The 25,837-nt window shown below is 39.2% G+C and overlaps 1 protein-coding gene across 3 annotated transcripts in view; it reads right to left on the reverse strand.

The window, feature by feature from the left end:
• LOC115216398 (putative ferric-chelate reductase 1) overlaps nt 1–25,837 on the reverse strand; it is a 107,589-nt gene that overhangs the window by 30,660 nt on the left and 51,092 nt on the right. For all 3 annotated transcript variants that reach the window (XM_029785698.2, XM_029785697.2, XM_036506590.1), the window contains 5 exons: nt 11,594–11,840; nt 8,540–8,685; nt 5,151–5,239; nt 4,010–4,112; nt 924–1,136 (listed from right to left, as the gene is read on the reverse strand). In XM_029785698.2, the coding sequence (XP_029641558.1) occupies nt 924–1,136; nt 4,010–4,112; nt 5,151–5,239; nt 8,540–8,685; nt 11,594–11,786 (744 nt within the window). In that variant the 5' untranslated portion in view covers nt 11,787–11,840. The remainder of the gene's footprint in view (nt 1–923; nt 1,137–4,009; nt 4,113–5,150; nt 5,240–8,539; nt 8,686–11,593; nt 11,841–25,837) is intronic.

Genomic DNA, 25,837 nt, shown 5'->3' on the forward strand with positions numbered 1-25,837 from the left:
CAGTGGGAGCTAATGCAGTTTCACACCTCTCCTTGAAAAACGCATTTTTTTGAAAATATTTTTTCAGATTCCTACGTTTTAGATGTTGGAGATTACGAATATGCAAAAAAAAAAATTTACGATTACTCTTTTACTTGTTTCAGTCATTTGACAGCAGCCATGCTACAGCACCGCCTTTGGTCAAGCAAATTGACCCCCAGGACTTATTCTTTGTAAGCCTAGCACTTATTCTATCGGTCTCTTTTGCCAAACTGCTAAGTTACGGGGACGTAAACACACCAGCATCAGTTGTCAAGCAATGTTGGGGGGACAAACACAGACACACAAACACACGTGTGTGTATATATATATAAAGGGTTTCTTTCTGTTTACCAAATCCACTCACAAGGCTTTAATCAGCCAGAGGCTATAGTAGAAGACACTTGCCCAAGGTGCCACACACTAAACCCAGAACCATGTGGTTGGTAAGTAAGTTACTTACCACACAGTCACTAGTTAAGGCAAACACAAGTAAAACGCAAATTCTTTTCACTTTGATGTTTTAGTCTATATTTAATTTCAATTTGCATATGTTCATCAATTCACTACAATTTCTTCCAAATAAACAAAATCAAAATTTCATATTCGGAGGGTGAAATGTAAAAAAATTCATTTCTTTGCATATTCATAATCTCCAACATCTAAAACGTAGGAATCTGAAAAAACGTTTTCAAAAACGCGCATTTTTCAAGAAGAGGTGCAAAACTGCATTAGCCCCATTCACTGCGCCCTGTATATATAATGTCTTTCAGTTATGCTACATGTGCAGAGTAACTAAGGCACATACCCATCATATAAAGATTTAAAGAAAAACTAAAACAGGAGAAATGTTAAGAATGTAAGACAAACTTCCTTGCCAGAGCAATTCACAGATATTCACTTACCTCATATGTATCATCAGACAGAGCAAATGTCATCCAGACATTGTGAATTCGACCTGTAGCCATACTCATTTCCACCTCTACGACATTGTCAATGCTCTTCCAGGTTACGATGTACTTGCAGTTCAGCTCCCAGCATCCTGCTGGTTCCCGATAGCAACCACGAGTCTTGCCACAGTCGGCTGTATTGATCTGCTTCGTTAAGGGAACAATGTTCTGAAATATGGAAAATTGGGGTGAAATTAATATACCGTATATATTCGAGTGATAGACAAACTCATGCAAAAGTCAACCTCCTATTTTTGGCCAAAAAAATTGGGAATTTTCCATAGAACCCATATAAAAGTCGACCCTAGTATTTCACAAACAACAGGACAACATTTGTGGGTCAAGATACCATACTGTCCCCTACGTAGAATTAACAGTTACAAAATTGTGTGGCTACCTTACTGTAGCCTGCTCTATGGGTGGAATGCTTATAAAGGAATGCTCGGTGCTTATAGTAGGAGCACTCCATCGGTTGCGACGACGAGGGTCCCAGCTGATACAATCAACAGAACAGCTTGCTCATGAAATTCACATGTAAGTGGCTGAGCACTCCAAAAATACATGTGTACCCTTAACATAGTTCTCGGGGAGGTTCAGCGTGACACAGGGTGTGATAATGCTGACCCTTTGAAATACAGGTACAACTCATTTTCGCCAGCTGAGTGGACTGGAGCAACGTAGAATAAAGTGTCTTGCTCAAGAACACAACGCGTCGCCAGGAATTGAACTCACGATCTTATGATCATGAGCTGAATGCCCCTAACCACTAAGCCATGCGCCTTCACCATTTAATAACGAGCACTACACATCTGTTGATGGGTGCTGCATTACCATTACTAAAATGTGAAAATGTATGCACAGGATATGCTGCAAGTACTATAAACATACACTTGTTGTTTACATGGTAAGAAACGTGTTTCACAGACAGCACTATTGACAAACACTGGCAAATGCCACAGTCTGAATTCATACAAAGGCATGACATTGGTAAGCCTAAAAATCATTCAATTAATCATTGGATCAGTGGTTGCTATGCAACCTTTATATTTTCCTCATTTCCAAATCCAATAAACACATGTGTCATATGCTTGTTGTTTACATGGTGAGAAACATGTTTTACAGACAACACTATTGGTGAACAATAGCAAACACCACTGTAGGAATTCATACAGAGGCATAACTTTGGTAAGCCTAAAAAACATTTAGTTAATCACTAGATCATTGGTTCCCAAACTTTTTTTTGCCACAGAATCCTTCGACATTATTTTTAAAAACATGGAACCCCTGATAACTTTCAGGGAACTCTGGGGTTTTGCAGAACACATTTTGGGAATCCCTACTTCAGATTAACAACTCTACACCAGATCATGGACATTTACTGGTAACTGCACACGAGAGCAATGCGGTCTTTCTTATGGGCTTTGTTATTTACTAGGATGCGTGTTTTGAGGCATAGAATTGGTAATATTACTGTAATTCATAGTTTTTGTTTTTATTCGTTTAAAGATGAGCTGGGCTTCTGCTGCAGATATGGTACCTCGGATTCTGGCTTGAATTTCAGTCCCTCAAAAGTAGTTATCTATGTCAAAGTCAACCCCATAAATTCAAGCTTAAAAAAATGGTCCAAAAGATTCAACTTTTACACTTTCTATGATATATGTAGCCTTGCTTATCACTGATCCCAGATCCCAGTTCATGAGTTCACTGATCCCAGATCGTGAGTTCACTGATCCCAGATCCCAGTTGTGAACCACATTTTATGACTGTTAATCCACTAGCCCAGATAATCCTCGATTGCCTCAATTTACCTGAAATTGAAGCAATAAGATTATATTTATAATTTGGCTTGCCATAAGGATTGAACTGGCAATACAATATAACCCGGTTATATTGTATATAACACTTATTGATAAGTAACTGGCACTACCAGTAGTTATGACAATCAGAGTTCCAGTTGATCTGATCAATGGAAGAGCCTGCTCGTGATATTAACGTGCAAGCAGCTGAGCACTCCACAGACATGCGTACTCTTAATGTAGTTCCCAGGAAGATTCAGTATGACACAGAATGTGACAAGACCGGCACTTTGAAATGCAGGTTCTACTCATTTCTGCCAGCTGAGTGGACTGGAGCAATGTGAAATAAAGTGTCTTGCTTAAGAACACGAGATGCCAAGAATCAAACTCATGGTCTTATGATTTGTCAGTCAAATACCCTAACCACTAAGCTACATGCCTTTATGGGCTTACTCTTTTACTTGTTACTTGTTTCAGTCTCTTTTGCCAAACCGCTAAGTTACGGGGACGTAAACACATCAGCATCGGTTGTCAAGTGATGTTGGAGGACAAACACAGACACACAAACATATACAAACACATACATATATATACGACAGGCTTCTTTCAGTTTCCGTCTACCAAATCCACTCACAAGGCTTTGGTCGGCACGAGGCTATAGTAGAATACACTTGACCAAGGTGCCATGTGTTTGGTAAGCAAGCTACTTACTACACAGCCACTCCTGTGGCTTATTGATAATTATCATGAAAATGTATAAATATGTTATACAAGAGAAAGAGAGAGAGAGAAAGACAGAGAGGACTGTGTATATGTGATTAAATCAATCATTAACCTCCAACTTCTCTTTCTTTCTTTCTCTCACTCTCTGTAGATACTAATGCATAAAGTAGGCACTAACGAGTGGGTATAATTAAAATGTTGCAGAAATAATTAAGCAGTAGCAAAAAAAAAAAGAAAAAAGAAATTAAAAAGCTAAAAAAAGAGAAAGCTTCAACCTGTTAGAAATAACAGCCAAATCTCTCCCAAATTCCATCTGGCCATCTTAGAAAAGAACATGTTGGATAATGTGCAACCCGGTTTCCCTGTTCATATGAAAAAGACACGATGGTCATGGCTGGGATGCCTTTGATCATGTGTCTCTTTGATCAAGGATGATCTGGAAACTAAACAGCAACCATAACAACACAACATGGTGACAACAAAGAAATGAAACCAAAATTAAGAACTTATAAAGTTGCTCACCTCTTGGGGTACTTTTGGTACAGGTAGGTCCTTAGTGTGGTCAAGAACTGTTGCTGACCTTTCTCTAATCCAGAAGGTTTGGTAGTCTCTTGATATGGTAAAGCTGCAAAAAAAAAAACCACAAGATATCTCATAAAGATTCTTAAATGTTATGTTTTACCATTAAAATGGTTTGTCTAAATATAATCCAAAAACGTGAGCAATTTTTTTTTTTCTGTTTTGTTTGCAACATGGTCATGTGGTTGAGAAGCTCGCTTTGCTAACATGTTTCAGTTTCAATTCAACTACATGGCAACAGATGCAAGTGTCTTCTACTTCAGCCCCAGACCAACCGATTCCACATGGGTTGATTTGGTAGGTGAAAACTCAAATAAGTAGAAGACACTTGCCTGAGGTGCCACACAGTGGGACTGAGCCCAGAACCATGTGATTGGGAAGCAAGCTTCTTATTTCTTCATTGCCCACAAGGGGCTAAACATAGAGGGAACAAACAAGGGATTAAGTCGATTACATCGACTCCAGTACGTAACTGGTACTTAATTTATCGACCCCAAAAGGATGAAAGGCAAAGTCAACCTTGGAATTTGAACTCAGAACGTAACGGCAGACGAAATACCTATTGCTATTTCTTTACTACCCACAAGGGGCTAAACACAGAGGGGATAGACAAGGACAGACAAATGGATTAAATCGATTACATCGACCTAAGTGCATAATTGGTACTTAATTTATCGACCCCGAACGGATGAAAGGCAAAGTCAACCTTGGTGGAATTTGAACTCAGAATGTAACGGTAGACGAAATACCTATTTCTATTTCTTTACTACCCACAAGGGGCTAAACACAGAGGGGACAAACAAGGACAGAGAAATGGATTAAGTCAATTACATCGACCGAAGTGCATAACTGGTACTTAATTTATCGAGCCCGAAAGGATGAAAGGCAAAATTGACCTCGGCAGAATTTGAACTCAGAACGTAACAGCAGACAAAATACTGCTAAGCATTTCGCCCAGCGTGCTAACGTTTCTGCCAGCTCGCAAGCTTCTTAACACACAGCTATGCCTGCAACTATTATTCTTACAAAGCATGAAACAAATAAAACTTCCCAAAATGGTCAATGTAAAGAATGCAATACTTACAGAAAATAGATATGGCCAACATACTTGTCCGCACTCCAGAAAAAGGTGATATTTGATAATAGTTTATTGTTGATCTTCACATAGCCATCCTGGAATAAAAAAAAGCCAAAGAAATGATAGTTGCGTTGTCATTTGGCACAGGCCCACAGTCATGCCTATACTCTTCCTCCCACAAGAACAACATTATCTAAACCAGCGCTTCTTAAATTCTTTTTATTCATGACTCCGTTTTTCATCATGAGGTTTTTGTATGTAAAACATACAAATAAACACATAAATCATTTATTTTTTTGCTGTACAATATATTTATAAAAAAAGTAGTTATATCATTTGCCAAAATTAAAATTAGTTATAGGATTTGTTTTAGATATAAAAATAAACCAAAGTAAAAACCAATGTGGTGGAGGCACATGGCCTAGTGGTTACAGCAGCGGACTCGCGGTCGAGGGATCGCGGGTTCGAATCTCAGACCGGGCAATGTGTGTGTTTATGAGCAAAACACTTAAGCTCCACGTGACTCCAGCAGAAGGTAATGGCGAACTTCTGCTGACTCTTTCGCCACAACTTTCTCTCACTCTTTCCTCCTGCATCTTAAAGCTCACCTGCGACGACCAGCGTCCTGTCCAGGTGGGGAACCTATACGCCAAGGAAACTTGGAAACCAGCCCTTATGAGCCAGGCGTGACCCGAGAAGGAACAAACAAAAACAAAAAACAAAGTGACAGCTGTGCTTGTTTTTTGCTGCATAAGCGAAATTAAACCTTGGTGTAATATTTGGCACTGCTGGATGTAAAGCATCTTCAACATGATGCATCACGCTAAATATTGTGCATTTGTGAAATAACATATGAACTGAAATTCAAATGTTTGAATTGAATTTTCGCAACCCCAGCATTTCGTCTTGCAATCCCATTTGGGGGTCATTTCTTAAACTTTTTTCATTCATGACCCCATTTTACATCACAAGATTTTTCATGACCCCCAGGTATTAAATATACATTTGTGAAATAACATATGAACTGAAATTCAAATGTTTGAATTGAATTTTCGCAACCCCAGCATTTCGTCTTGCAATCCCATTTGGGGTCATTTCTTAAACTTTTTTCATTCATGACCCCATTTTACATCACAAGATTTTTCATGACCCCCAGGTATTAAATATACATTTGTGAAATAACATATGAACTGAAATTCAAATTTTGAATTGAATTTTCGCAACCCCAGCATTTCGTCTTGCAATCCCATTTGGGGTCATTTCTTAAACTTTTTTCATTCATGACCCCATTTTTCATCACAAGATTTTTCATGACCCCCAGGTATTAAATATACATTTGTGAAATAACATATGAACTGAAATTCAAATGTTTGAATTGAATTTTCGCAACCCCAGCATTTCGTCTTGCAATCCCATTTGGGGTCATTTCTTAAACTTTTTTCATTCATGACCCCATTTTACATCACAAGATTTTTCATGACCCCAGTATTAAATATACATTTGTGAAATAACATATGAACTGAAATTCAAATGTTTGAATTGAATTTTCGCAACCCCAGCATTTCGTCTTGCAATCCATTTGGGGTCATTTCTTAAACTTTTTTCATTCATGACCCCATTTTACATCACAAGATTTTTCATGACCCCCAGGTATTAAATATACATTTGTGAAATAACATATGAACTGAAATTCAAATGTTTGAATTGAATTTTCGCAACCCCAGCATTTCGTCTTGCAATCCCATTTGGGGGTCATTTCTTAAACTTTTTTCATTCATGACCCCATTTTACATCACAAGATTTTTCATGACCCCCAGGTATTAAATATACATTTGTGAAATAACATATGAACTGAAATTCAAATGTTTGAATTGAATTTTCGCAACCCCAGCATTTCGTCTTGCAATCCCATTTGGGGGTCATTTCTTAAACTTTTTTCATTCATGACCCCATTTTACATCACAAGATTTTTCATGACCCCCAGGTATTAAATATACATTTGTGAAATAACATAAAAACTGAAATTCAAGTGTTTGAATTTAATTTTCGCAACCCCAGCATTTCACCTCGTGATCCCAAATGGGGTTGCAACCCACAGTTTAAGAAATGCTGATCTAAACACCCAAAATGCTATCCAATACAGTGCATGTGTGAACTTGCATGTCAGTGCACACATGCATGCATGTCTATGTGCATTCAAATACTCAAAGCACACAGTGAACATATACAACACATTCAGGATACATACTGAGCACAACATACTCAAGATACATAGTGAACACAATGCACTCGAGGCACACAATGAATACTACACAATGCACATAGTGAACACTACACAATGCATGCAGTGAACATGATATACTCAAATACATAAGGCACGCAGTGAACACAATATATTCAAACCGTGAATACTACACAACACATATAGTGAACACAATATACTCAAGGCATATAGTGAACACTACACAATGCATGCAGTGAACACAATATATTCAAATATTCAATGCACACAGGATACAGTGAACACAATACATTCAAATATTCAAGACACTCAGTAAACACTACAACACATTCAGGGCATACAGTGAACACATGAACTTCAAAGATAGTGCATAGTGAACAGATCATCATTTGACATCCCCCCTCCATGCTGGCATGGGTTGGACAGTTTGATAGGAGCTGACCAGGCTGAAGGCTGCACTAAGCTCACTCTACCCTGCCATGGTTTCTATGACTGGGATACAGTGAACAGTACTAAATATACTCAGGTACAAGTGAGCACAATATACTCAAATGCTCAAAGCACACAGAAACTTCACAACACACTCAAGACACACAGTTTATACCCCACACAACATACTTGGGTCATATGGTGAATATACAAAACACACCTGAATCGCATGAGATTACACCACTCAACATACGCCATATGGTGGCCACTTGTGGTACTCCATCAGTTATGACGACGAAGGTTCCAGTTGATGCAATCAACAGAACTGCCTGCTTGTGAGGTTAACGTGCAAGTGGCTGAGCACTCCACAGACACATGTGCACTTAACATAGTTCTCAAAGATATTCTGCAGGACACAGAGTGTGACAAGGTTGGCCCCTAGAAATACAGGTACAACTCATTTTTGCCAGCTGAGTGGACTGGAGCATTGTGAAGTAAAGTGTCTTGCCCAAGGACACAACACACCACCAGGAATCAAACTCGTAATCTTACGATCTTGAGCCAAGCACCCTAACCACTAAGCCACTACACAACACATTCAGGCCACATACGATCACCGTGCAACAAATTCAGGTTAGGTGGTGAACACATAGGAGTCCAATCTATTTTAAGCACAAATAAGAAAAACAATTTTAAAAAGTGAAAACATCAAGAGAATACTTACACCTGACACTTCTTTACAATTCTGGATCATAACCTCTCGTTCAGCACCCAAGAATGTGCCCTGGGGCCCGTTATCATTACCAGAAAGTTTCCTGGCTACAATCTGTAAGTCTTGAAATTTACTGCCATCTATAGATGACACAGTCACTGAAAATACAATGTTTATATACACATAAGTTTACCACTTTTTAAAATTATCTCTACAGATTTCTTTACAGAAATTAGAGCCAACGCTGAAAGTTACATTTTGTATATGAATACATTTACGTAAACAATGCGATCGAAGATAGAAAAATAGATAATGGGTAATATATAAACATTTCAGGAGTTCTTGCTCCTCCTTCGGTGCTACATCCAACCATTAACCAACCACAAACACATTGCTTAAATAACAATAAAATTTAATAGTGTAACACCATTGGAGATACCAGTTTTACATATTAAACACATTTCTGGCAGCTGGTACATACACATTAATTACTGGTAGATACACTGTATTTCAGTTTGCAATCATAATATACTATCAACTATAAGGCCGCAAGCTGGCAGAAACATTAGCACACTGGGTGAAATGCTTAGCGGTATTTCATCTGTCTTTACGTTCTGATTTCAAATTCCGCTGAGGTCAACTTTGCCTTTCATCCTTTCGGGGTTGATAAATTAAATACCAGTTGCATACTGGGGTCGATCTAATCGACTGGCCACTTCCCCCAAAATTTCAGGCCTTGTGCCTAGAGTAGAAATGAATATACTATCAACTATATTAAGCCTTTCATTACTGTATTTCTGTTGAAATGCTCTGTCATCATCATCGTTTAGCGTCCACTTTCCATGCTAGCATGGGTTGGACGGATTTCTGTTTCTTTCAATTAATTTTGAATATAACAAAGAATTTAGTAAAATAACTTAGTTATCATTCAGCTAGTGTTAGGAACATAAATTGTGACTAAGGTTTGGTGGAAGATTTTAATTCAGAACTTTTGAAAACAAAACATTTGTACCACAGAGCCAGAAGTGGTTTCAGCCAGGTTTGTATCAAAAGGGTTCAGAATTGTTTCTCTATTATATATTTTAAACCTTTTGTTACCATATTTCTGTTGAGATGCTCTGTGTTTCTTTCAATTAATTTTAAATATAACAAAGAATTTAGTAAAATAACTTAGTTATCATTAAGCTAGCGTTAGGAACATAAATTGTGACTAAGGTTTGGTGGAAGATTTTAATCCAAAACTTATGAAAACAAGACATTTGTACTACAGAGTCAGAGATGGTTTCAGCCGGGTAGGTATCAAAAGGGTTAAATGCTTTACGAGCCATTTCATTGTATGTTATCTCAGAGGTTATAGCGTCAGGCTCACAATCATGAGGTGGTGAGTTCGATTCTCAGACCAGGCTGTGTATTGTGTTCTTGAGCAAGACAATTTATTTCACATTGCTCCAGTTCACTCAGCTATAGAAATGAGTTGCAATGTCACTGGTGTCATAGCTGCACTGGCTTTTGCCTTTCCCTATGATAACATCAGCTGCATGAAGAGAAGGGAGAGTAGTGTGCATGGGTGACTGCTGGTCTTCCATAAACAACCTTGCTTGGACTTGTGCCCCAGAGGGGAACTTTCTCAGTGCAATCCCAGTCATTCATGACTAAAGGGGTCTTTACCCATTTTTACAGATTACATAATTTTTCCTTTTAACTTTTACATATTTTTATAGCAGGGTGCCCTACTTATCGCTAACTACTCAACAGTGAAGGACAATTTTGAAGCTTGTTATGTTTGTTTCTTTCTTTGTGCAGTCAGGCAAACCGATTCTGCATGCTCAACCTAGTTTGCAGGATTAATAAATTTATCAAGCAGCAGTCCTAAATTCATGTTTGAGTGATTAAGCATTTATTTCAGAAATTATATATATATATATATATATATATATAATTATATGGGTTGGCCCAAAAATGAATGTAGTAATTTTTGTTGAATGTTTGTCTTATCTGTTCATTTTGGCGGTGTGGTAAGTAGCTTGCTCACCAACCACATGGTTCCGGGTTCAATCCCACTCCAAGGCACCTTGGCCAAGTGTCTTCTACAATAGCCTTGGGTCGACCGAAGCCTTGTCAGTGGATTTGGTAGATGGAAACTGAAAGCCCATCTTGTACAGTTGCTGCCAAAATGTTCAGAACGGCATTGTTTTCGTCAGAAAAGTAGGTATAAGTTTTTATCAAAGTTGTTTTATATTCTATAATTTTCACAGACAATCAATACGATATTAATTGTTATTGTCTGAGATTTTGATGTAATTTGAGAGGATAATACAAAAGTTATGGATGATTTAGTAATTTACTGCAATATCCTCCCAAATTACACCAAAATCTCAGACAATAATTATTAATATCGTATTTATTGTCTGTGAAAATTATAGAATATAAAACAACTTTGATAAAAACTTATACCTACTTTTCTAACGAAAACAATGCCATTCTGAACATTTTGGCCGCAACTGTGTGTATATATATATATATATATATATATATATATGTATATGTGTGTATATGTTTGTCCCCTACCATCGTTTAACAACTGATGATGGTGTGTTTACATCATAACTTAGCAGTTTGGTAAAAGAGACCGATAGAATAAGTACTAGGCTAACAAAGTCCATTTTCTCATCAGTCAGACAACTACGTTGACAGTCAATCAGACAATTAAGTTGACAGTCAGTCAGACAACTAAGTTGACAGTCAGTCAGACAACTAAGTTGGCAGTCAGTCAGACAACTAAGTTGGCAGTCAGTCAGACAACTAAGTTGACAGTCAGTCAGACAACTAAGTTGACAGTCAGTCAGACAACTAAGTTGACAGTCAGTCAGACAACTAAGTTGACAGTCAGTCAGACAACTGGTTAGGCAGACTGATGATTATATAGACAGTTAGATAACCAGGTAGAGAGAGAGAGAGAGAGAGAGCGTGAGATGACCAGATACACAGACAAATAACTAGACAGATAGCAAAATAAATATGCCCAACAAATATAGAAAAAACTTTAGACAAATTAAGAGTTTTTACCTGTCAATGCAACATTAGGTTTGTAGAATTTGGACGAAACATGAATTTTAAAAGGACATGCTTCTGACTGTGGAATAATTGATGTGGAGACTGGTGCCATGGAACTGCAATCAATGTCAATTGATAAGACAGTGCCAGTGAATAGGAGCAGCAGAAGGATTCTGGTAACCGTTGGAGACATGGTGGTCGTCATGAATTTGGCTCAACTGGAATATCAATTTCTCATCAAGGACTTGTATGGAATTTTCTGTGGGAAAGAAAAAGTGAGAATTAGAAACATGGAAGTAATGTGAAATGCTAAACATGGTGCTCAAAGATATTCCATATTGTTCTTCTCTCAGGCATCATGTATCAAGAACAACAGTATCTTAAATGGCATGCTATTACTATGACAATAGCAAGTGATTTAAAGATTCAACTGCTATATCTAGCAGATCTATGAGACAGTAAAACATGATGCACACGAGGAATAGTAAACACACAATGGCAACATGAGGGGATAAGATGTAAAGTGAATGAGAAATGGTAAGATGATGATGGGAAACTGCAAAATGTAGTGGAATGGTAAATTGATTGTAATAGATGAGGGGAATGAGGAATAGTGGTGGTGGTGGTGGTTTTGGTGGTAGTAGTAATAGTATTGGATCATGCACTGTAACAGCATGTCATTGCATCCACCATTTGCATAGCCCCATTACTCTTACTCTTTACTTGTTTCAGTCATTTGACTGCGGCCATGCTGGAGCACCGCCTTTAGTCGAGCAAATCGACCCTGGGACTTATTCTTTGTAAGCCCAGTACTTATTCTATTGGTCTCTTTTGCCGAACCGCTAAGTGACGGGGACGTAAACACACCAGCATCGGTTGTCAAGCAATGCTAGGGGGACAAACACAGACACACAACACATATATATATATATACATATATACGACAGGCTTCTTTCAGTTTCCATCTACCAAATCCACTCACAAGGCATTGGTCGGCCCGGGGCTATGGCAGAAGACACTTGCCCAAGATGCCACGCAGTGGGACTGAACCCGGAACCATGTGGTTGGTAAGCAAGCTACTTACCACACAGCCACTCCTGCACCCATGGGCAAGAATTTTCTACTATAGCCTCAGTCTGATCAAAGACTTGTCAGTGGATTTGGTAGATGGAAACTGAAAGAAGTCCATCATGTATGCACACACACACACACACACATATGCTTGGTTGGTAAATCCACAAGTTTTCTTTTATTTTCTCTGTTTATTTTCTCATATTCCTTTCTGTTGAAGAGCACAGGGTCAAAACATAAAAGACTTTTTCATTTTTCCCAAGTGTCAAACAAATACACCTGTATGAACAAGCAAATGATGAGCCCACACCTGAATCTCTAATCATACAAAAGCTGACTGGACATTGGGCAAAATACACCTGAAATATGACATTATCTCTCCAGGACAGTGTAGAAGTCAGTTAAGCAGAAGACAGGGTATGTCTGAACCAATGGTTCTGTCAACCACACCTTGTCATTCAACCAACAACTTAGGTATCACAGGTGTGTTCCACCAGAGCAGACTGGAACGAGAGAGCAACAACAGATACAACTGCGCCACAGGTGTTTTCCAATCAGATCAGAATGAGGTTACATAGGAATAACAGGTATAATTGTGCCACAGGTGTTACATCGCATTCATATGGTAAAGGTGAGTCTGATGTACAACGGAATTATTTCAGAAGTTGTTCGACATTAAATTTTTTTTTTTTTTGACAACTTAGTCAATGCTGTTGACTAGGTTGTAAAAGAAACCGATGCCTGGATTCCACAGCACGTGAGAGCCAACATCACAAGAACCATCATAATGAACAAATATACAGGGTGGGTGGAAAGTAACCAGGCACTAGAAATTATAGAATTTTTAGTATCACTGAAGTCTTGATGAAAACATTTTTTAAGCAGACAACACTAATGGGGATTTCTTATTTCCTTATTTATTTCTTATTTTCCAGATGGCTGGTCACTTGACTGTTCAGGAGCGAACTAAGATAGCAGCACGCTATGCAGTGTGGAATTCCATTGTTTTATTTCAGAGATGGTGGTGTGCATGGAAAGGTAAGCATGCAACACAACATCTGGAGACAATAAAATGTGGTCATGCAAAGCTTATGACCACAGGCTCAGTGAACGATGCAACAAGTGGCTGTCCAAACACATCCTGATCGATGGAAAATATGGCAACAGTGCAGGAAATATTTAACTGCAGCCCGCAAAAATCAACATATTAAGCAGCTCATGAAAGTGGACTAACAAGACACACAATATGTACGGTGTTGCATAAAGTATTGAATTTTCATCCATGGAAACACTATGATATGCAGGAATTAAAACCTGAAGACTGTGACCACAGAAGTCTAAAAGTTCAGATCTTACTCCATGTGATTTTGACCTGTGAGGTTACTCAAAAGAGGTGTACACAACAAAACCTTGCACACTGGAGGACTTGGAGACACAGATTCGGGAGGTTCTCAATGATATTCCAGATGATGTCCTTCAGAAGAATCATTCCATCCCTGGCCGTTTGAGGAAACTTGTTGACCCCACCGGTGCTTACGTTGAAATATGAAGATTTACTTTCATTTTCCCATGTAATAAAGAACATGTATCATTTGTTTCAATAAATTTGTAAAAGGAATATGGATTTTATTAGCGATTTTTAATGCCTGCTTACTTTTCACCCAGCCTGCAGATGGGCTGGCCACATCACACAACTGAAGAACACATATGGACAATCAAAGTGAGAGAATGGATGCCAAGACAATGGACAAGATCAAGAAGTGACCAAAGACAAGTTGGCGAGATGATCTCACTTGCTGCCTGAAGCTTACATGGCCAAGACTGACGAGAGATAGACAGTGGCAGAAGGAATCCAAGGAGGGGCTCTTCCTTCAGGAGTCATGAAGACCTACATATTGGACAACCTAGTCAAAGGAAGAAAAGTAGCAACCATAAACTTTACTAGGGCCTCCAAGACTGACAAGAGAAAGAGAGGAAGAAACCACAACCTCCAATGATACATAGGAGGTGAAGAAGAATGGAGGAAACCACAACTTCCAGGTAAATACAAGAGGTGAGTATAATGAAATGAAACTAGGTCAGGGTTAATTTTTTGCTCTAAATTTTTTTGCTGCAGGCAAGCACAAATAGTTGCATGTGTCCAAATTTTGCCTTTGCCAAGGATGCATGTATCCATGAGTGCTTTTTATGCAGCACCATCACCAGTGCTTTTTATGTGGCACCATCACCAGTGCTTTTAATGTGGCACCATCACCAGTGCTTTTTATGTGGCACCATTGCCAGTGCTTTTTTACATGGCACCATCACCAGTGCTTTTTATGTGGCACCATCACCAGTGCTTTTTATGTGGCACCATTGCCAGTGCTTTTTTTTACATGGCACCATCACCAGTGCTTTTTTTACATGGCACCAACACCGGTGCTTTTTTACATGGCACCATCACCAGTGCTTTTTTTACATGGCACCATCACCAGTGCTTTTTATGTGGCACCATTGCCAGTGCTTTTTTACATGGCACCATCACCAGTGCTTTTTATGTGGCACCATCACCAGTGCTTTTTATGTGGCACCATCACCAGTGCTTTTAATGTGGCACCATCACCAGTGCTTTTTATGTGGCACCATCACCAGTGCTTTTTATGTGGCACCATCACCAGTGCTTTTTATGTGGCACCATCACCAGTGCTTTTTATGTGGAACCATCACCAGTGCTTTTTATGTGGCACCATTGCCAGTGCTTTTTTTTACATGGCACCATCACCAGTGCTTTTAATGTGGCACCATCACCAGTGCTTTTAATGTGGCACCATCACCAGTGCTTTTTATGTGGCACCATCACCAGTGCTTTTTATGTGGCACCATCACCAGTGCTTTTTATGTGGCACCATCACCAGTGCTTTTTATGTGGAACCATCACCAGTGCTTTTTATGTGGCACCATTGCCAGTGCTTTTTTTTACATGGCACCATCACCAGTGCTTTTAATGTGGCACCATCACCAGTGCTTTTAATGTGGCACCATCACCAGTGCTTTTTATGTGGCACCATCACCAGTGCTTTTTATGTGGCACCATCACCAGTGCTTTTTATGTGGAACCATCACCAGTGCTTTTTATGTGGAACCATCACCAGTGCTTTTTATGTGGAACCATCACCAGTGCTTTTTATGTGGAACCATCACCAGTGCTTTTTATGTGGAACCATCACCAGTGCTTTTTATGTGGAACCATCACCAGTGCTTTTTATGTGGCACCATCACCAGTGCTTTTTATGTGGCACCATCACCAGTGCTTTTTATGTGGAACCATCACCAGTGCTTTTTATGTGGAACCATCACCAGTGCTTTTTATGTGGAACCATCACCAGTGCTTTTTATGTGGAACCATCACCAGTGCTTTTTATGTGGAACCATCACCAGTGCTTTTTATGTGGCACCATCACCAGCTTTTTTATGTGGCACCATCACCAGTGCTTTTTATGTGGCACCATCACCAGTGCTTTTTATGTGGAACCATCACCAGTGCTTTTTATGTGGAACCATTGCCAGTGCTTTTTATGTGGCACCATCACCAGTGCTTTTTATGTGGAACCATTGCCAGTGCTTTTTATGTGGCACCATCACCAGTGCTTTTTATGTGGAACCATCACCAGTGCTTTTTATGTGGCACCATCACCAGTGCTTTTTATGTAACACTAGCACCGGTGCTTTAATGATGATAGTTTAACAGTTCGGAATGAAGAGAGAAATAAATTAATTCAGCATTTGGCATGAGCCAAATGGGAACTGAATAATCTGAACAAACCCTTTCATACAAAATTTTTCGATTTGTATCTTGACAAAGCGTTTGTTTATCATAAAGCCAAAATCTAGAATAAACATTATGGAGAATAAACAGACACAAGAACTGAAGAGTAGCAGAGGAAAATTTTAGCCAAGGTGAATGGCACTTGCTGCCTTCATCAGGCAGATATCCAGAATTAAAACATCCAGCAATAAGAACAAGCCTACATACAGACATTACACAGAAATACACATATTCTTGTACAATTAGAACACTATGCACACACACACAAACACACACACACATGTACATGTGTAAGAATTTCTGGAACTCTATGACCAATATAGACACTATCTAAATAGAAGGATTCCATCTGTGCTTTTGGTTTAGTAGAACTTCTTTGGTGAAATGAACTTCTTAATAACAAACTGCTGTTAGCTGTTTGAATAGCTGGATGGATGAGGCAGATGAGGAGGCAGAGAAGGTGAGAGGAAGAGAGAGGGGGAGGAGGAAGAGGAGATCGTTGATAATAGAGTCATGATAAGGAAGAGAAGCGGTGGAGGGGGTGAAATTTGGACAACAATTCTACAGTGTATTCTGGTGTGTAGGTGGTTATGTGTGTGTTTGTGTTCATGTTTATAAATGTATGAATGGGTGTGCTAGAGAGAGAGAGAGAGAGAGAGCATATATTTATGCTGTCAGTATGTGTTTGGTGTAGTTTGGTAGGCAGCAATGTGTACATGTTAAAGAAAGAACATGAGTAAACACACACACACACACATTCTTTCCATCTGTGGGTTGGTACCAGAAAATGTATTTGCTGCATGACATCATCCTTATTTTAAACACCCTCATTATATCCGCATTTGTATGGATGCAAGTAGGACTGAATAGTTAAGAAGCTTGCTTCACAACCACGAGGTGCCAGGTTCAATTCCACTGCATGGCACTTCAGACAAGCATCCTTTTACTATATATACTTTGAGTCGACCCAAGCTCTCGGTAGCGGAACAGAGCCAACAGAACCTATATAGTAGCCCATTAGATCAACTGTACCAGTAATTATACCAGGTCCAGCCTTGTCTCTCACACACACTGTGTCACACTGATTTGATTTGAGAATTACATTAACCACTTAGCATTTAAACCAGCTATATCTGACCAATATAATCTACCTGTATTATCTTCAAACTGACCAGATTTGGCCTCTCACATTTAACCTACAATGTCATTCTAAAAACAAACAATCATTAGGTATAGGAGTGACAGTGTGGTAAGTAGCTTGCTTACGAACCACATGGCACCTCGAGCAAGTGTCTTTTACTATAGCCTCGGGCCGACCAAAGCCTTGTGAGTGGATTTGGTAGATGGAAACTGAAAGAAGCCCATCGTATATGTGTGTGTGTGTGTGTATATATATATGTGTGTGTGTGTATGTATGTATGTATATGTGTCTGTGTTTGTCCCCCCAACATCACTTGACAACCGATGCTACTGTGTTTACGTCCCAGTAACTTAGCAGTTCAGCAAAAGAGACTGACAGAATAAGTACTAGGCTTACAAAGAATAAACTCTGAGGTTGATTTGCTCGACTAAAGGCGGTGCTCCAGCACGGCCACAGTCAAATGACTGAAACTAGTAAAAAGAGTTACAAAAATGTATGACTAATTCACATCAATGTGAATATAATAAACATTACATTCAATAGAGAAATCTGAATGCTAAAGGGTTAAGGAACCACATGTGCCTGTGGAATATTCAGCCACTTATACATCCATTTAATGAAAAGGTAGCTCGACTGATTAACTGAAGGCCCATAGCAGAAACCAATGGAGAGTTCATCATATATCAGGTCATTAGAATGAAGTGTCCGATTTTCTTATGCACCAAGTTTGATAGTCGTTAACTCCAATGCTTTATCCAGACAATTCTTTGTTTTAAAGGTTTTACAACATTGAAGAGTTACATCATCACTCTCAGGTCAAAATCGGACATTTCATTCTTAATGACCTGATATTATCTTCCTCATACTTCAACATCTTATCACCGGACATAAAAACCATTGTTCTCCCTGAAATACCCCCACGTGACTTGATAAATATAACAGTCAAATTTCTTTCATATCACACCGTACACCTTCTTTTTTCATCTCTTTTGCTTAGTTTGGTCATTGGACTGCAGCCGTGCTATGGCCACATAGAAGGGTTTTAGCCAAACTTATTTTTTTTAAGCCCAGTACTTCTATCAAATATTTTTGGTGAACTACTAAGTCATAAGGATGGAAACAATCCAACCGGACGTCAAGTGGTCATGGGGTACCAAACACACACACTTGATGGGATTCCATACAGTTTCTGTCTAACAAGTTAATTCACTAAGCACTGGTTAGTCCAGTGCTATAGTTGAAGACACTTGCCCAAGAAGCCATGCTGTGGGGTACTCAACTCAAAATTATGTTGTTGCAAAGCAAGCTTTTTAACCAGCCAACCATGTCATCCCATGCTGATACAAAAGTTAATGGGAAAGAAAAAAAAAAGCTCCAGGCAGGGTGGTACAACTATAATACCTTTAAAATACTTTGAACTGACCAGGGACAAAACAACAACAATAACAGCTCACACACTTCCAAAACACAAAATAACTCGATCAAAGTTCACCCGGGACTACACAGCAAACAATGTATTAACAGCACATACAAATGTGTACACTGGTTGTGTGTGTGTGTGTGTTTTATCTTTTCTTTTAACATTTACTGATTTCAGTCATTAGACTGCAGCCATGCTGGAGCATCACCTTAAAGTAGTTTTGGTTGAGTGAATTGACACCATTACTTATTTTTGTCAAGCCTGGTACTTTTGCAAAACCGCTAAGTTACGAGGACATAAAACACACCAACACCAGCTGTCAAAACGCTAGGGGAAAAAAAAACAAACACAAACACACATACACACAATGGGCTTCTTTCAGTTTCCGTCTACCAGATCCACTCACAAGGCTTTGGCTGGACTGAAACTACAGTAGAAGACACTCAGCCAAAGTGCCACGCAGTGAGACGGAACTCAGAACCGTGTAGTTGGGAAGCAAGCTTCTTACTACACAGCCACACCTGCACCTATATGCATGAATGTGTAAGTTTCTCCACTTGAATTAATTGTTTGTGCTTCATCCAATGAGCTTCCCTTTTCAAAGATGATAGGTAGGTATAGGCATGGCTGTGTGGGTAAGAAGCTTGCTTCCCAACCACATGCTTTCAAGTTCATTTCTACTGTGCAGCACCTTGGGCAAATATCTTGAAATACAGCTCCAAATCAGTGGTTCTCAAAGTAGGTGGTATTGCCCAACTGGGGGCAGTGGAAAGTTCGAAGGGGGCACTGAAGAAAAGTGGGGCGATAATGGGGTCGCGATTCATGCAAAAAGTGGGGCAATAATGGGGTAGCGATTCATGTAAAAAGTAGGGCAATAATGGGGTAGCAATTCATGTAAAAAGTGGGGCAATAATGGGGTAGTGATTCATGTAAAAAATGGGGCAATAATGGGGTAGAGATTCATGTAAAAAGTGGGACAATAATGGGGTAATGATTCATGTAAAAAGTAGGGCAATAATGGGGTAATGATTCATGTAAAAAGTAGGGCAATAATGGGGTAGTGATTCATGTAAAAAGTGGGGCAATAATGGGGTAATGATTCATATAAAAAGTAGGGCAATAATGCGGTAGTGATTCATGTAAAAAGTGGGGCAATAACGGGGTAGAGATTCATGTAAAAATAACAAAATAATGGGTTCATTAGGTTAAGTTATATTTGTGAAATACAGTTGCTTTGAATTTACTTCAGAAAGAGGTGTATGTTTGTGATGGTTAGTTGGGGTAGGGTTGCTAGGAATCTGGCCTGGGTGTCTAGGGGGCGGTAGCCCGAAAAAGTTTGGGAACCACTGCTCTAGATGGACCAGAGCCTTGGGAGTAGATTTGGTAGATGGAAACTGAAATAAGCCCATCACGCCTGCATATATGTGCATGTGTGTGTGTGTACCCTTGTGAGGAAACATGGCCTAACGGTTAGGATATTGAACACATGATCATGAGATTGTGGTTTCAATTCCTAGACAGGGTGGTGTATCATGTCCCTGAGTAAAACACTCCAGCTCACATTGCACTGTGACCGTTTTGACACCAGACATGTGGTACACTCTGCCCCTGAACACACAATCTCAATCTGATAGAGGAAGTGAGCTAATGTACAACACATACATTTGATTGCTATAAACAGATCATTTGTGCCGGTCATTCGGCAAAAGCTGAACACTCATAAGTCATCTTCAACAGGAGATTCCATCACTGCCCTTGTCTAGAAATCATACGATGGTTGTAAATAAACATCACCATCATACAAGTGGGGTTGTTCATTTCCAGTCTTCTGAGCTGACCATGGAGAAAAAGGTGAGGGTAGTGACAGGAAGGGCATCTGACAAAAAAGTCTGCCTCGATAAACTTTGTCTAACCCATGCAAGCATGGAAAGGTAGGGTGGCTGTGTGGTGAGTAGCTTACTTACCAACCACAAGGTCCCGAGTTCAGACCCACTGCATGGCACCTTGGAGATGTGTTTTCTACTACAGCCTCGGGTTGACCAAAGCCTTGTTAGTGGATTTGGTAAGTGGGAACTGAAAAAAGCCTGTTGTGTGTATGTGTGTATGTTTGTGTGTCTGTGTTTGTCCCCCACACCATTGCTTGACAACCGATGTTGTGTTTACATCCCCGAAACTTAGAGGTTTGGCAAAAGAGACCAACAGAATAAGTACTAGGCTTACAAAGAATAAATCTTGAGGTTAATTTATTTTACTAAAGGCGGTGCTCCAGCATGACCATAGTGACAAACAAATAAAAGAATAAAAGATGATGATGGTGGTGATGGTAGCAATTTCAAGCAATTTGGTTACTATTTCTATTAAGCTAAGTGACCATGTAGAGCAGTATTTCTCAACCATATTTTACCTATGGACCCTTTAAATTCCTATTTTACTAAAAGACCCCCTCCTGTTGCCATTTGATGTTTTAAAAATCCTATTATATTTTTCTAAGTAAATATGATAAGGAATTACTCTTTTACTCTGTTTTACTCGGTTGTTTGACATTTAACTGCGGCCATGCTGGAGCACCACCTTCAGTCGAACAAATCAACTTCAGGGCTTGCTCTTTGGAAGCCTAGTACTTATTGTATCGATCTCTTTTGCCAAACTGCTAAGTTACAGGGACAGAAACACACCAGCATTGGTTGTCAAGTCATAGTGGGGAGACAAACACAGACACACAAACATACGTACGTACATATATACATACATACATTATATATATATATATATATATATATATATATATATAAGTCCACTCAAACCCAGCAAAAGTCACCAGCGGTGTTCCCCAGGGAACTGTTTTGGGCCCGCTACTCTTCATAATTTACGTAAACGACCTTTCCAGTGTCGTACATCACTGCAAAGTGAAAATATTCGCTGATGACACTAAGCTCCAGCAAATCGTCAATGAAGAAGCAGACCGAACTCAACTCCAGTCTGATCTATATGCTGTGAGTCAATGGGCAGACAGAAACAAAATGCAACTGAATGAGGGAAAATTTGAGCTGATGCATTTTGGAAGAAATTCCTCACTAAAACAACCATACTCTCTTCCTTCAGGGGAACTCACAGCCTCTAACAATATCAGAGACCTGGGTGTAATTGTTGATGACGATCTCAGTTGGAGTGCACACATCAACAAGAAGGTTGATATAGCTCGTAGGATGAGTTCCTGGATCTTAAGAACTTTCCGGTCCAGAGAACAAGGTGTCATCATACCACTTTTTTCCTCCTTTGTACAGCCACACCTTGAATACTGCTGCCCACTGTGGTCTCCTCACACAAGACAAAACATCTCCAGAATTGAGTCACCCCAGAGGGCTCTCACTAAACAAATTGAAGGCATGGCTGCTCTCGATTATTGGGATCGCCTTAAAGCCTTGAAACTTTACTCCCTCCAGCGTCGCCGTGAGCGGTACATCATTTATACGATGTGGAAAATATACCGCCAACTTTGCCCAAACGACCTAAACATTAGCTTCAAGGTCCATCCAAGACTTGGACCACGGGCTATACGTCCCCTGCCAAATTCAAGATCACAACATACATGTACACTGCAACATAATTTCTTTTCCTCACAGGCCCTGCCCTATTTAACATTGTCCCGAGGGAGATCAAAGAGGAAAAGGATCCCATCAACTTTAAACAGAGTCTGGATAGATTCCTTCAAAGAATACCAGATAAGCCACCCATAATTGGATACAACTCACCCAACAAGAACTCACTACTTGAACAAAACTGGATACAACTCACCCAACAAGAACTCACTACTTGAACAAAACTGGATACAACTCACCCAACAAGAACTCACTACTTGAACAAAACTGACTTAAACAGGATTCGAATAATCCTATCAGGTGGTGCTATTAAGTTAGACATGGCCTGGACCAATCTCTGGTCGAAACATATCTAAGTTTATCTAAGTTTATATATATATATAATATATATATATATATATATATATATATATATATATATATATATATATACACAACAGGCTTCTTTCAGTTTCTGTCTACCAAATCCATTCACAGGTCTTTGGCTGGACCTAGTAGAAGACACTTGACCAAGGTTCCACACAGTAGGGCTGAACCCAGAACCATGTGGTTGGTAAGCAACCTCTTACCAAACAGCTACTCCTGTGCCTATAAAAAAAACATTGTCAGAATATTTTGCATATTGTTAAAGCATAAGCAATTTATTGCACATAAATTTTAAGACCAAAATCTTAAGTGGACCCTACTAAAGGTCAAGTGAGCCCCGTTTGAGAACCACCGATTTAGAGGTCCCTCATTGGTTTACACATTCATATAGTATGTTTATACAGGCATGTGTGGAATATTTGAATAATCAAATGGGTTAATGTCAGTCTATTGATATATCTGCTAGGTACAGGAATGGCTGTCTGGTTAAGTTTGCTTCCCAACCACAAGGTTCCAGGTTCAGCCCCACTGCATGGCACATCGGAGAAGAGTCTTCTACTATAGACTGAGACCAACCAAAGCCTTGTGAGTGGATTCAACAGATGGAAACTGAAAGAGGCTCAATGTGTGTGTGTGTGTGTGTGTGTGTGTGTGTGTGTGTGTATCATTAGTTAGTGACCATTTTCCATGCTGGTGTGGGTTGGACAGTTTGACAAGGGCTGTTCTGGCACCCTGTCTGTTTTGACATGGTTTCTACAGCTGGATGCCCTTCCTAACATCAACCACTTTACACAGTGCTCTTACGCAGCACCATCACAGGCGTTTTTTACATGGGACCAGCAGCTATGCGCATGTGTATGTGTGTGTTACCACAGCTTCACAACCAGTGTTGGTGTGTTTATGTCCCAATAATTTAGCAATTCTGCAAAAGAAACTCATAGAATAAGTACCAGGCTTTAAACAAAATGCACTGGGAATCGATTCAGTCAACTAAAATTCCTCAAAGTGATGCTACAGCCTGGCCACAGTCAAGTGACTGAAACAAATAAAAGGTAATATATATATATATATATATATATATATATATATATATATGTATATATATATAGGGAAGGTTTACGAAAATAAACAAAAGACGGAGGCAGATGGAGTACAAACAACAAATGTATTAGTATGGCGCTCAGGAATAGAAATAGAACAAGTCTTTTATGTTTCGAGCCTACGCTCTTCGACAGAAAGATACAAAGAAAAAAACAAGGAGAGAAAAAAATGCATGTAGGAGCTAACGATCTAACATATATATAACGATCTAACATATGTATATATATGTATATACACACGTAAATGTAGAACATTGGAATGAGTGCTCAACATGGCACTGGCAGATAAATAATTTCTTTATTTGTAAATTAAGGCTACCATTAGTTTCATGTTAAGAAGAGTAAGAAAATATCCAAGTATCTTAACAATTTGATTTGCTGTGACCAGCTTGAAAAATTGTTGAGATACTTGGATATTTTCTTCCTCTTCTTAACATGAGACCAATAGTAGCCATATAAATAAATGTACATATACACACAAATACATAAAGACACACACATGTATACATATACAGACACACACACATACATATACACACACATATATACAGATACATACACATATACAGACACACACACACATATACATACACACACATATACATATATAGACACACACACATATACAGACATGAACACACATATATACATAGTTAATCCAAACATGAAAACACAACAACGCGAGGACATGGAACAAATATAGTAGTATTGGACGCTCAGGAAGGAAGGGAAGAAGGAGGGTTTTACGTTTCGAGCGGAGCTCTTCGTCAGAAACATAGGAAAAGGAAAGATCCAGAGAAGGGAAGACGGAGGGAAAAAATCGCCAACGGTACACACGCGGTCACACACATATATACATATACAGACACACACACATATTCAGACACACGCATACATATATATATATATATATATACATACATACAGTGTGTGTGTGCGTGTATCCCATTGTCTTGACATTGCATGATCCCTATAAATGAGTGGCTTTCATTTCAAATATTGTGTGGAAACATGGTCTGTTTATGGAGAAATATTACTTTTGCTTGGAAACAAATAAGGCAACAGGAAGGACAGCATCCATCCAGCTGAAGAAAAATCTACCTCTATAAAACTTCCATCTGACCCATGCAAGCATGGAAAAGTGGACATTAAAACAACACCGATGACATGTAAAGATTTGTGTGTCTGTGTGTGTGCACGCATGTGTTTATCTTCGTAATAATCCAAAAATATCCATTTCTTAAATGGGAAACAGGTTGTGGAATTTCCTTCAACACCACACACACACATTTCTTAAAGTTTTGCCATGACTTATTTCCTCCACTCCTACAGTATTTCCCCCCTCTTATCATAAAACTTTTTCCGATACGAGTTAACATATCTTAATGAAAGGAAACTAAGAAGCCGGTCAGCTACAGTTTTCAAAGACTGACTAGGAAAGAGAACGGAAGCTATATGAAAAATTGAATATTTCAAAATTCATCAAATTTTACAGACTTTCACAGCATGAATGGCAGAAAAGAGAACATATATACCAAACGAGCAAAGCCATAGAGCAGAGCAGCAGAATCAAGAAAACTGGCCTGGGTAGATTCTTTCTAGCTGAAGTTCTAATACTTGCATAGCTGGGGGGAGAAGGGGGGCATCCTAGGAGGAACTTTTAAAAAGGCCCCACTTTTGGGCCTGCTGTCTTATCTTGTCTTGAGACAGCATTCACTCGGGATGGGTTGAGCTGGCTTCATTATCCCCAATGC

Source organism: Octopus sinensis, linkage group LG10 (genome assembly GCF_006345805.1).
Source record: "Octopus sinensis linkage group LG10, ASM634580v1, whole genome shotgun sequence".
In the NCBI taxonomy this organism is placed as follows: Eukaryota; Metazoa; Mollusca; class Cephalopoda; order Octopoda; family Octopodidae; genus Octopus; species Octopus sinensis.